The sequence below is a fragment of the Prunus persica genome, chromosome G1, assembly GCF_000346465.2.
Source record: "Prunus persica cultivar Lovell chromosome G1, Prunus_persica_NCBIv2, whole genome shotgun sequence".
Classification (NCBI taxonomy): Eukaryota; Viridiplantae; Streptophyta; class Magnoliopsida; order Rosales; family Rosaceae; genus Prunus; species Prunus persica.
The window spans coordinates 34,581,055-34,595,187 of NC_034009.1; the positions used below are offsets into that span (position 1 = coordinate 34,581,055).

The 14,133-nt window shown below is 37.6% G+C and overlaps 2 protein-coding genes across 2 annotated transcripts; both read left to right on the top strand.

The window, feature by feature from the left end:
• Positions 844-11,032, top strand: LOC18793773 (exocyst complex component SEC3A). Its single transcript, XM_007225250.2, has 25 exons — positions 844-1,247; positions 2,325-2,395; positions 2,826-2,906; positions 3,069-3,136; positions 3,269-3,371; positions 3,756-3,901; positions 4,323-4,440; positions 4,981-5,085; positions 5,627-5,728; positions 5,832-5,969; positions 6,232-6,360; positions 6,454-6,534; positions 6,628-6,702; positions 7,063-7,236; positions 7,324-7,465; positions 7,607-7,671; positions 8,332-8,502; positions 8,593-8,672; positions 8,930-9,011; positions 9,206-9,303; positions 9,389-9,497; positions 9,842-9,910; positions 10,267-10,332; positions 10,409-10,498; positions 10,741-11,032. Exons 1-25 carry the CDS (start codon positions 1,073-1,075, stop codon positions 10,849-10,851), a joined length of 2,649 nt encoding a protein of 882 aa, XP_007225312.1. The 5' UTR covers positions 844-1,072; the 3' UTR covers positions 10,852-11,032.
• LOC18791710 (probable E3 ubiquitin-protein ligase ARI8) lies at positions 11,120-13,787 on the top strand. The gene has a single exon (XM_007224337.2). It carries the CDS (start codon positions 11,608-11,610, stop codon positions 13,303-13,305), a length of 1,698 nt encoding a protein of 565 aa, XP_007224399.2. The 5' UTR covers positions 11,120-11,607; the 3' UTR covers positions 13,306-13,787.

The window sequence follows — 14,133 nt, forward strand, 5'->3', positions numbered from 1 at the left end:
ATCCTTAACCCTTTTAGAAAATTCAATAGATGGAATAGCCCCATGCTTGATTACAACATCATCATCATTGTTCTCAAACTTATCCTCAGCCATCCTAAAATCTCTAGAGACTTTATCTTTGAAGCTCATTGAAATTAAGGGCAAAGAAGGAGGAAGCTCATCAGAATCCAATCCACCAACATTTGGCATCTCTCGGGTATGAGAACGCTTCTCTCCAACAACAAGCCCCTTCTTTGAGCCGCCATCAGCAGCAAACAAAAACTCAGATATCCCATCTGTCATCATGGACGGTGGAACGATAACAGCACAACAAAGAGTAAGAAGATCATGAAATCCCTAGAAAAAACCAAGCGCGTGCAGTGTGTTCAATTCCTGTGCCGCTTTATTTTGTTTGTTCTTTGATACAAGCTATACTTGAGAAAACTTGGAACACATAACTTCATGTGTAGGTGTAGTAATCGTATAGTCTTTATTCATATAAACTCACCAACTTTTTGGTTGAGTCCTCCTTTTTTTTAATTATCTTACACTACTTTTTCACGAAAAGAAAACAATCATTTAAAGAACAGATGTTTAAATTGAATCAGATGCAAGTCTAGAAAGGAGCTCACCTCTATTAGAAAGGTGGTACACAATGTGGTATGAAAAATATGGTAAGCCTAACATTTTTCATAGAAACTAACCAAAATAAAAGAGATTATCAACATTTTCTTTTGGTACAAAATCTAACATGTTAAATCAAAGTCAGTTACTAATTACGAAATCAGATTAATTGATTGCAAAATCTTTGAGTTAAGTTTTGTTAACAAATTTCGACCGTTTCACTAATAACTAATTTTATATAATTTCGTTTCGACCCGTACCCGATAATTTCCGGAGCCTCTAAGTCCAAACTCGAAACTTCCGTACGCCAGCTTGACCAGAGAGCAAGTGCACAATGCACGTATATTTTCGCATTTTCGTCGTGGACCTCTTTTTATCTTTCCATGTCTTTTATCATCCCAGAGTCTTTTATATTTACCATTAAATCACACCAGGCTCCGATTGAGACCCAGAGAGTGTTTCACCGGCAATGGCGAAATCGAGCGCAGACGACCAGGAGCTGAGGCGAGCCTGCGAGGCCGCCATCGAAGGGACCAAGCAGAGCGTCGTGATGTCGATCCGTGTGGCCAAGAGCCGAGGGATCTGGGGAAAAACGCACAAGCTAGGCCGCGACATGGCGAAACCTAGGGTTCTTGCTCTTTCCGGTACGCAATCGTTTCTCTATTTCCGCATATCGTTTTCACTTTGAAGATTCTTTCTCCGACCTGAGATGACTGGTTAGAGAAGTGCGTGCGTGGCATCTGGACTGAATTGTACGCGTTTTCTGAAATTTAGCTTTATTTCCAAGGGCATTTTGTTGAAAATAGCAGTGCAGACTTCATTTTGACTTGTCTAATTGTTAGGGGGTTTCTCACTGTTTTGGAATGATTATAATATGACCGAATTAATATAGATAATCACGATGTGGTTCGATAGTAATGTGGTTGGGTGCTCAGACTGGACAATTTTAAGAAATATGTATTTGCCTTGGCCGGGACTACTATGATTGACGGATATGTATAATTCACAAGGGTGACCAAGATTAAAAGAATGGTGCTAAATCCTTTAAGCTCCATAAATTCCCATTAATATTGATTTGCTTCAAGACATAAGTTGGTCAATCTTACCGAGAACAACATCGTTTTTGGAACTTGCAGAATCATTTATATCCACTTTTGACAGGAGAGTAACCAGAACTAGATTATCTACGATAATGTTTTGAACAATCATGGTAAATTGTCATAAGAAGACTTGCATTGTTTTTGCGCATATCTTCAGATTGGGAGGACAATTTTAGTTAAATCATTAAACAGAACTGTACAAGACATGTCAAGTATCTTAGATGGCAGTGGCACAGTAACGACTTTATCAGTAAGGTTAATTTGGAATTGTGTGCTAAATTCTAGAGGTTTGTCTACATATTTTGTATAGCTTCACTACAATAACATGAATATCCTGCTACTGTATCACTGTGGTAGTCGGTACTACTAACTGAGGCCACCCTTTCTATTTGTTCTATAATACTTGGTTGCACTCTAGATTGGCTGACAGTGATCCGAAATCAAATGAAGGGAAATAAAAGACTTGTCTTTTGAAGCATTAGGTCAGAGGGTGTGTGCATGTATGCATAACTACAAATACCCACACAAGTATAAATATTCAATTGGATTGATCAGTGTAAGCACTTAGTGATACTTAATTTGTATGTTACTGATGGCGACTGCCTTTTGTGGTTTGTGCAGTAAAATCCAAAGGCCAGAAGACTAAAGCCTTTCTTCGAGTCTTAAAATATTCCACTGGAGGAGTCCTTGAGGTAAAGTCCAGTTTGTTTATTCTTATTTTTCTATAGAATTAAGATTCTTTGATTTTAGGGAAAAATAAAAAATAAAAATTGGCAGTTGGTTTACAATTTGAAATGTAGTAGTTCTAGCTTTCATTTCCAGGCCTGCTGTGTGTAATGGTGCTTGGTGTTATCGTCTCTTGGATGTGTATGTGTAACGGTGTATGTGGCTTATCATTTATCATCTCATTTAATTCATGAGGACTATCTGATAAAGCTTTATACATTGTATGTGCAACTGATTTAGTCTTAATTGTTACAATTTTTCTAGTTAGACAACATAATTAATTTTAACAATGCAAATATAGAAGGAAAGAAAATAAAGAAAACGGATCTGTGTGCTTGATTTGGGACTTGGCGTGATTACAATTTACAATTACTCATTAATTTTCTTTTACTGCAGCCTGCAAAATTATACAAGCTAAAGCATCTTTCAAAGGTGGAGGTTTTAACAAATGACCCTAGTGGGTGTACTTTTACTCTGGTAAAGAAGATCCACCTTCCGTATGCTTATGAAAAAATTGTACATTTATGTTGGGAATTCATGCAAAGGAATAGAACTCTTGCAATTAAGCAAAACAAGAAACAATGTTTGAGAAAGATTGTTGTTCCATTTTCCATTTTGGTCTGACTGAATTTCTTGTAGGGTTTTGATAATCTTAGGAGCCAGAGTGTTGCTCCTCCTCAATGGACCATGCGAAATATTGATGACAGGTATGCTATGGAGAACATGGACCTCTTTTCAATGTTATCCTTTCCTTCGGTAAACAGACTGATAAGCTTTTGATTACTGATTATCATTCCTTTTTCTTTTCATTTTTCCGTTAAAAAAAATCTATTGTGCAGGAACCGCCTTTTACTATGTATTTTGAACATATGCAAAGATGCACTGGGTCACCTTCCTAAAGTTGTTGGTATAGATGTTGTGGAGATGGCTCTTTGGGCTAAGGTGCATATGATGAATTTGTACTACTGTACTAGTTTTAGAGTGTATGATATTTATAATTGAAGATTTCACTTCCTTGCCAATCACTAATTGTGGGTATGACTTTATGATGATAATTTTTTTGTCAATGTTAATTTCTTTGTTGTTTTAGTTTTGAGAGAATTCTTTAATTTCTTTGTTGTTTTAGTTTTGAGAAAATTCTGTTATTATTTATTTTCGTTGTTTTTATGTCACTTCTTGAAATCAGTTCATTCCTTCTGTTCTCCTATGTTTTGGCTTCCTCCGTGTGGATATTTTGCTTAAACTCCATTCATTAGTCGTTAGTTTGTTAGACTAAAATTTGCAGTGCATTTATTCTCTAATTTATTGTTAAAAAAAATGATTTAGGAAAATACACCAGCAGTCACTAATCAAGGCAATATGCAAGAGGGTCCTGCTGCATCAACAGTAACTGAACGTGACTTAAAAGTCACTGTAGAAAAAGAACTTGTCTCCCAAGCTGAGGAAGAGGATATGGAGGCACTTTTGGGAACGTATGTACAGTTTCATTGTTTTGTTGTGATGTAGAAATTGTTTGTGCTTTATCTAATTTGTCCATTGAGAAGAATGCTAAGGTTTTTATGGACTTGATAAACTCGGTTACTGGGTTTTTTCAATTTTGTTAGTTTGATCCTTGTTTTCGGACAAGAAGCATGAATTACTTGGTTATGGGGTCACATACTCTGTCATTAAGTGGGTTTGGAGCACCAAGTGGGGGGCCTCATTCTACTTTAGTTGGTAGAGAGCACATGGTTCATAAGTGACTCCAACAAGTTGATTTTTTCTCTCAGCCTCAACCATTTTCTTTCATATTTTGTTCTTATAAAAAAAAGCATCACTCTTCAGCTATGTTCTGTTGGAACTTATCTTGATGTAGTTGTGATGTGGCATATTTTGACTGGGCGTGATATGCAGTTATGTCATGGGTATTGGTGAAGCAGAAGCATTTTCTGAAAGGTTGAAGAGAGAGCTTCTTGCTTTGGAAGCAGCAAATGTGCATGCCATTTTGGAAAGTGAACCTTTGATTGATGAGGTGAGTGTTTTTCTATTCAGTTGTGTTTTTATGTATGATGGCATTTGCCACATTCCTTCCTTTTTTGGATTTGTTAATTTATTGTCCTTTTTATGTTCTTCTGTTTGGTTCTTGGTTTCACTCTTCTCAAAGAAAGTCATTTTTCCCCAATCGTCTATCTCACCTGTCAGTATTAATACCATTAAAGTCTGTTGTCATCCATGTGACCATATAATATATATACGGCATTAGACAGGTCTAAGCATGATACTTAGTCTGGTTTTCAATCACTGTAATTACTTAGCATCAATGTTCTCTTGTTCATCTTCTGACCTCATCCTTGTTTAGAGCCTTCGACTTCTTTTTGCTTAAACAGTGTTGCTTTCTGATTCTGAGAAACTTTATCATCTGTTTGAGTTACTTGCATACATTGCTTTATCATCGTCTCCATGAGATTTCTGTACAAGCTTCTTTTGCCTGCTAGGACATTGATTGATGGTTGTCTATTTTCTGGAAGATATGTGATACTGTTATTCATACGTTCAATTGTGGGTCCTATAGGTCCTGCAAGGGCTTGATGCAGCAACGAATTGTGTCGATGACATGGACGAATGGTTAGGCATCTTCAATGTGAAACTCAGACACATGAGAGAAGACATCGAATCGGTAGGGACTCTAGATACCTTTGATAATTTTTTAGATTTTTACTGATCCTTTATGGACTACAATCAATTTATTTCCAACATGCAGTTTATTGGAATTTCTTTTAACTTGTTTCTCATGGAAAAAACATACCATATATGTAGACCAATTTAACACTGTACATCTGGTCAAAGATTCCATTTGCCTGTTCTGCAACATTGTATTTTAAGGGATTAACAAGAATGCCAGTGGTTCATTTTAGTTTCCTTTTCCCCCCTTATACTTTTACTATATGACATCAAAAACGTAGTTGTTTACATTTCATTTTTTCCCAACAAACTTTGTGATGGTATCATCTTGTTCCTTGTTGAACGACATTCACCTGTGTTGGTGCTAATTCTGGGTTACTTCAATCTCCTCATAGTTCTGACTAAGAGGTGGTTGTTCAGTATCCCACGCCATGACATGGTTTTGGGATATCCACTGGATATATGAATGTCTTCTACTTGAATGCTTGATCTATTCTTAAGTTGGCTGCTAACTTTTTTTCTGTTGTGATGCCCAGATAGAAACCCGCAATAACAAGTTGGAGATGCAATCTGTAAATAATAGAGCACTCATTGAGGAACTTGATAAGCTTCTTCTAGGTTTGCGTGTTCCTTCTGAGGTATATTGCCCATCCTTTTTAGCTGTGAGACATAACTAATTAGTTTGAACTTGGGCAACTTTTTAAGGCTTAGAATCTTTTTAATGGCGTTTTGTTGGTGCAGTATGCAGCATGCTTGACTGGAGGCTTATTTGATGAGGCACGCATGCTTCAAAATGTAGAAGCATGTGAGTGGTTAGCTGGTGCTTTACGCAGTCTTGAAGTACCCAATTTGGATCCAATCTATGCAAACATGCGAGCTGTATGCATTCTACCTTTCTCATTCATTTCAGTTCTTTTTTATTTTTCTTTATTCTTCAAAGATTTGTGGGCAAATGTGCAAACTATAGAGTTTTCATCACTGTGGTGTGAACCCGTCATCACTTTAATGAACTTTTTAGCTGGCTATGATGTCAATTTATCGTGTGAGATGTTGATATGGAGTGAGATTACAAATATCTGTTTTTATTACTGATTTTAAGACCATTTCATTATATTGGTAAAATTAATTGTAATTCTTACAGGTTAAAGAGAAGCGAGCTGAACTTGAAAAATTGAAATCTACATTTGTCAGAAGAGCTTCTGAGTTCTTGCGAAATTACTTTTCTAGTTTGGTGGAGTTCATGATAAGCGACAAGAGCTATTTTTCTCAGGTGCACTTTAGGGACTCAGGCTTCTATAAATTTGACCAAATTGTTCATTTTCTGAGTATTTATTTTGCTCACTATTGTGCTTGATTTAAATAGCGGGGGCAACTGAAAAGGCCTGATCATGCTGATCTGCGGTACAAATGCCGAACATATGCTCGCCTTCTGCAACATTTAAAGGTAAAATTTCAGCTTAATCGCATTAGCTATTAGTACTTTTGTTGTTTCAACTTGCGCATGTGCATTGGTGACTTTCTTCCTTTGCACTTGCAGAGTCTTGATAAGAATTGCCTGGGTCCTTTGAGGAAAGCATACTGTGACTCCCTCAACTTGCTTCTTCGTCGGGAGGTCAGAAACACAATCCTTTTATTCTATCATTTGAGTGTTACCTGGAATGTATTTCTGAGATATCTGTGTTAGTTGTATTATTTGGCTGTTGTCTTTTATCATCTTTGATCATGGACTTTATCTTGAGTGCTTGAATTTTCCATATAATCATCAGACTTCCTGATAAGATAGTGACTTGGTTTGGTAGGTTCAGTGTAGCATCAACTAATAATCATATAAACCAAAATAGTGGTGGCTTGATTCCGCATGCATTAGTAACCTAATCAAATCTTCTTGTTCTAAAAATTTATTTGTTTTGTAAGAGATTTGACAGTTAAGTGATAAGTTTGAATATTTGAGTATATAATTTGATACCTACAGGCTCGTGAATTTGCAAATGAGCTTCGTGCTAGTACAAAGGCATCAAGAAATCCAACTGTCTGGCTTGAAGCTTCTGCTGGGTCTGGTCAAAATGTGAATGCTGCAGACACTTCTACTGTTTCTGAAGCTTATGCCAAGATGCTTACGATTTTTATCCCACTCCTTGTAGATGAGGTAACATTCAAGTGATATAATAGTTTCTTTGATCTAAATGGTACATATCTTTGTATTTAAAGCCCATTCTACAATGCTCAACTGCAGAGTTCTTTCTTTGCACATTTTATGTGCTTTGAAGTTCCTGCACTTGTTCCTCCAGGAGGTACTGCTAATGGAGATAAATCTGATGACACCAATGATGATGATTTGGGAATCATGGACATTGATGACAATGACAGCAAAGCTGGTAATATACGCTAATATCTCACCATACTTTTCTGTATGTGCTTGCTTTTAGTCATATTTTTACACTGTCTGCAATGGATGCTTTTGAATTCTGCCAATTCTACTTCTCTCTGGAATTTGATACAATTGTCTAATTTTGTAGGTAAAAATTCAGGAGAGCTTGCAGCATTGAATGAATCTCTTCAGAATTTACTCGATGGAATCCAAGTAATGCACACAACATATTGCCTATCTTTTCGCACTTGCTATTGAAATTTTGTTGCTTGGACGTTCTCTGTTTTGTGGTTGCGTAGTTTTGTTGTCCATGGCTGAAGGAAACTTCCATGAATTTCCAAATGAGTATCTCATCTATCTTATGGGTGTCATCCTCAAAGCTCAATCTGCTCTGTGCAGAACTTGGGAATTGGGATCCCTTATCTCTGTTTTAGGTGATAGTAAGGTGGATGATTCCCTGAGTAGCTTTCATGTCCAGCAGTATCTTGTTTGGATGGCATATTTTTGTTTAAAAGTTTTAAGCTGCAGAAATTTATCATGTCATAGGTTTGACTCTTGGTTGTCTGCTTAGATATATATAGAATAAGCCAGGGTCTAATGAATAAAGGGGGTGATGTAAGAGAGGGTGGTTTGGCAAGTGATCTTCCTCCAGAACAGCGAAAGACTAAATCTATGTTTCCTTTTATGATTTTAGCATGATAATATTGATGAGGTGGCTTGATTTGTGGTCTGCACTGACATCTAGATTTGTTTGGGAGTGAACCTTCCGTAATATTTTTAAAATTATTTTTTACTTTTAATGGTTTGCACACTTTCACCCTCTATCCTGGTCATAACTTGTTACTTAGCTGCATGCACTTATATGGTTTTCAGGAAGACTTTTATGCTGTGGTGGATTGGGCATACAAAATTGACCCCTTACGCTGCATATCAATGCATGGGATTACAGAGCGGTATCTTTCTGGTCAGAAAGCTGATGCAGCAGGATTTGTGCGTCTCTTGCTTGGTGATCTGGAGTCAAGAATTTCTATGCAATTCAGTCGTGTAAGTTCTTGTGTTTAGTGTTGATCAATTCATAGTCATATGTTTTTAAGGTTATGATCTGAACCCATGTAAGTGTATGCTCCATTGCAGTTTGTTGATGAAGCTTGCCACCAGATTGAAAGAAACGAACGCAATGTTAGGCAAATGGGTGTCTTATCATACATCCCTAGGTAAACTGGATTATACATTACTTATGTTCCTTTGTTGAGGAAACTTCATATCCTCTTTGAAAATTAAGTCAGTTATCAAGTTTGAGGTTTGGCATGTTTTGGTCAGATATAATTGAGAGAACAGAAATGGCAAAACTTTTGTATGTTTTCTAGAGGAATTTGTCAGCTCTGATTACTTATCCCATGTGATAGAATTTATTTCCTATGTGTTTGATTATTGTTTCATATTATATTTGATTTCCCCTCCTTTTACTTAGATTTGCAACTCTGGCAACAAGAATGGAACAGTACATCCAGGGGCAATCTAGGGATTTGGTTGATCAAGCATACACTAAATTTGTGAGTGCTTTTTTTTTTTTTTTTTCTCTCTGTGGAAACATATTCCTGTTATCTGCAGAATGTTATCAGATATTGTGATATACAAAGCAAGTTGTTTGCACATAGCCATATTGTATTAAGTAGGCCCATGCTGCAATGGGCACACAGCATAATTATTGTTTACATTTTCTTACATAAGATCAATTGTTTGACAGGTTAGCATAATGTTTGTGACTTTGGAGAAAATTGCACAAACAGAGCCAAAATATGCTGATCTTTTTCTATTAGAGAACTATGCTGCATTTCAGAATAGGTATTCTTCTTTTTCCTTTCTACCATTATCAATGTTATTTCTTTGTTGGTCGACTTCATTCTGATTAGAAGCAGTTTGCTTGCAGTTTGTATGACCTAGCAAATGTTGTGCCCACGTTGGCCAAATTTTATCACCAGGCGAGTGAAGCTTATGAACAAGCTTGCACACGCCATATCAGCATGATCATATACTATGTAAGTTATCCAGATGCTGAATCTTATATAAGTTTTCCTTCTCATATGGATGCTGCAATTTTGGGCAGATCTCTTTTAGAATCTTATATCATTCCAAGTGTTGTGAACAAGTAGACAAAACCGAATCTTTATGAAAGATAAAGACACTGAAATTGCTAAATTACTCTTTGCGGGTGAAAGCTAACGTGCTATAATTTTCATTTAGACACTGAAATTTTCACACAGGCATCTAGCTTGTCTTGAATCAGCCATTTTTTGGCATAGATGTATAGCATAAGCCTGAAATACTCCTTGGACAGAATATTTTTGGTGGCACGTACCCTCACTGTGTTTTCTTTTGGCAGCAATTTGAACGTCTTTTCCAGTTTGCTCGAAGAATAGAGGATTTGATGTATACAATTCCACCAGAAGAGGTTAGTGTGTTGGCGGTCCTTAAATGTTGTCCTCAGTAGTTAAATTAATACAAGCGGCTGAGATGCCTCTCAAGTGTCCATATCTGATCTAACTTTGAAAAGGAAAACCTCATTAATTATGTCACACTGCTTGATAATCTGTAACTATGTCCATTGTTTTGTGCATCTGTATATTCCACCAAGAGTATCCAGTCCCATTCTGAGAATGTAGTGTTTGGCTGGTATCTGTGTTGTTGCTAGGACCATTTCTGCAGAGTTTTTTATTTATTTATTTCGGAAGTCTTGTGAAAAAATAAAATAGAAGTCTTAAACTTGCTGGATGTTATGCTGATATCAACTTCCTTCACAAATTTCAGATCCCTTTCCAGCTTGGGTTGGCAAAGATGGATCTGCGGAAGATGTTAAAATCAAGTTTATCTGGGGTGAGTTGGTAAATTTTCCAGAATAACTTGGTCTCGCATGTTCATTGCTGACAGTATCTTGGCTTTCCTGATACAGCTTGACAAGTCCATCACTGCAATGTACAAGAAGTTGCAGAAAAACATGACTTCTGAAGAACTGTTGCCATCCTTATGGGATAAATGCAAGGTATGTTGGATAGTTTCTTTGTAAACATGTTAGGGTTCCATGGTTGCAGACTCTTATATCATATGCAAAAGCCTGACCTTTAACCAATGATAAATGGGAATAAAGTTCTCAATCTTGCTACTCTATAATTACACGGAGAGATGTTTTGGATTGAGTCTTGCCTATTTGTTAAACGCCACATACAAAATAAAGAAAGCATGTTCTTATTGAAAATATCTTATGGATGCTGTGGATTTTGGCAGAAGGAGTTCCTTGACAAGTATGAAAGTTTTGCTCAACTCGTCGCCAAGATTTACCCGACAGAGACCATTCCAACTGTAGTAGAAATGAGAGATCTTTTGGCATCCATGTAAAGTGAGAGTTTGTCTTGTATAATCTTGATAGCTTCTTTTGAGGGTTGTATTTTAGCTTGCTGTAATCTCTCTCCTCTTTTCCGGAAACATTTTCCCATAATTTGATTTATTAAAATTGTAGAGTTTTGTCGATATAGGCGAATAAACAATATACCGTTAAATATATTTGATGTTTCCACCATTTATTTCTTGTCTTGTGTCCTGGCTAGCTCGTAGCCCTTCTATAGTGAGGGTGTCATATATGGACCATAGATATAGACCTTAAATTAGTCACAGGATTCGTCTGAATAGTAATTTCACTTAAGTTTAATAAAATTAGCATATAGCTAATATGAAAATTCACATGAGGGATCCATATATGATACCCTCACTGTAGAATTTCGCACATAAAAATGCGGATGGCATCATGGGCCTGGGCCAAAAAGGAATGGTGGTTGAATTAATGATCCTTAAGCATTTTGTTAAAACTCAATTATTAATAATATCTCTGGTTGAAACGATGTGAAGAATCAAAACTATTCTTAAAATGGCACTGAAGTTGGAGCGGTGTCAGGCCTGAAATAATACAAGACCAATACCATGTAAGAAAAGCCACAACAATGAAAGAGCTGAGGAAGAAGAAAAAACCCCAAAAAGAAAGGATATTCATTTTCATATGCTTTGCTGACTAACCGACTTTTGTAAAAGTGAGTCTTCTTATATTATCAGGTCAATGTGCAAGTTAATAGAACCAAACCTTAAGTCTTTCTTTCGTCCATGGAGTCTTGCTTCTCTTCCAGTTGTTGGCGTCATCTCCACGCACCCAGAAGTCCAGAAAACCCTAGTCCTGCACTGTACAGACATTTCCGGGAGGGTTTGAGCAAGCCAATGATGCCAAACATGGAATCTAATCACCATTTGAATAGGTTTTTGAGAGAAGAAGATCAAACGCCCTTGCAACATCTTCCGTACCGAGTCTTGAAAGAAGCAGATATCAGTCAACGCCAGCTTCATGACATTACAGAGGTTTGCTCCACACTGGCTGTGTCAAGATCCGCCGCGATCATCTTGTTACGCCACTGTAATTGGAATGTCAGCAAGCTGTTCGACAACTGGTTTGATGAGGAGGACGAGGTTCGAATCACGGTGGGTTTGTTTAAGAACCCACCTGTTGATCAATTCTCTACTGATGGTTCATTTACTTGTGAAATTTGCTTTGAAACGTTTCCTGGTGGCGATGATTTTGATGATCAAAGAATTAGCTCCACCTTTTGTGATCATTTCTATTGTAGAGCATGTTGGGTTGGTTATATTAGCAAATCAATTGCCAACGATGGCCTGGGATGCTTGTCTCTGAAATGTCCTCATCCATGTTGTGGTGCTGCTGTTGGTGAAGACATGATCTTTGTGTTGGTAGCGGAGAGTGCCGACAAAGACAAGTATTTGAGGTACCTGCTGAGGTCTTATGTGGAAGACAGTTACAGGAAGAGGAAGATAAAGTGGTGCCCTGCTCCTGGTTGTGACCATGCTGTGGATTTTGTGGATTATGTTGATGGCAGTGGAGGAGCTTGTGATGTTTCTTGCCTCTGCTCATATATATTTTGTTGGAATTGTAACGAGGAAGCTCACAGTCCGGTGAAATGCGATACTGTGGCAAAGTGGATGTTGAAGCACAAGGATGAGTCTGAAAATACGAATTGGATTCTTGTAAACACCAAGCCTTGTCCAGAGTGCAAGCGACCCATTGAGAAAAACCAAGGATGTAGCCATATGAGATGCAGGGCGCCTTGTAAGTTTGAATTTTGCTGGATATGCCTCGGACCGTGGGGCGGTAACCATTCTTGTAACTCGTACCTGCAGGGGGTGAAGAATGAGAGTGATAAAAGGAAGGAGGTGGCGAAGTTGAATTTAGACAGATACGTTCATTATTATGAGCGTTGGGTAGCTAACCATGAGTCTAGGAAAAAAGCTCTTTTAGATTTTCAGCTTGTGCAAGATGTTCATTTAAAGAAGCTCGATAGGAAATACAGGCAAACTAATCCGATTCTCAGTTTCATAACAGAGGCCTGGCAGAAGATAATCGAATGCCGGCGGGTGCTGAAATGGAGCTATGCATATGGGTACTATATCCCTAAGCATGAGCATGGTAAGAGGCAGTTTTTTGAGTACTTGCAAGGTGAGGCAGAGTCTGGCTTGGAAAAGCTCCATCATTGTGCAGAAGTGGAACTAGAAGAGCATATCAATGCCGATAAACCCATTGAAGATTTCATGGAATTTCGAACAAAGCTAGTCCAACTGATTGTTTTGATTGGAAATTACTTCAAGAACTTGGTGAGAGCGATGGAGAATGACCTTCCGGAGATAAGCTCTTACGGGGATTATTGGTCTTGTTATATCTGTACCTATGTCAATGAGGGTTCTGCCACCATGTGTGTGATGTGTTGTTCAGAGTCGCCAGTGCATGGCGAGGTCTAATCCAAGAAAAGGAACTTTTGAGCAAAATTGGTTATTTTGTAAGGTACGTGGGATATGTAGTTTCTTGAAAAGAAAAGCCTCTTGTATCTGGTGCATGAAACAGAATTTCTGAGGGAACAGAAAAGCTTCTTGAAAAAAACACTTGTTGCTACCATCATTCGTTCTTGTTCTTTTAACTGCCATCCACATTTCTATTCGAGCACTTGCAAGGCCACGCAGAGTTAAGCCTGGATAGGCTTCACACGTGTAGAAAACGACCTGCGGCAGTTTGTCTCGGCTGAGGCCCCATTGGAAAGTTTCCATGACTTCCGTTTAGAGCGTTGGAAAATGGCCTGTCAGAGATAAGCCCTTATGTTATGTGTGAAATGCGTTCAGACCCTTCGTGTGCCTGATGAGTTCTAATCAAAGAAGAGGGAACTTGTAGTTGGTACAAATTTAAAGCTCTTGTTGGCTATAATATGTTCTGTTTCCGTGGGATTTAATTTTAGCGTCCAATCTAAATTACTAAAATCAGTGAAGCACTACATTGATGAAATGCCATAAATTTGATTACAAGCATAATGTGCAAAAAATTGTTAACAAAGTAGATGCAAGCCCAGGTTTAACAAAGTACATAAAGTGACATAACCATATGAAAATCGACCTCAACGAAGATGAAAAAATGAAGATTTAAATTGCACACCAATGACCAAGGATTTAAGTGTAGAAATGTAAAGCATCGTAGGTGAAACGAGCAAGGAAATCCCGGCTTATAAACTCGAATGTGAGTTCCATTTTCTTTTCTGGGCAGATATTGCTCTCCAAAAATGAAAGAGGAGGTGCACTCCG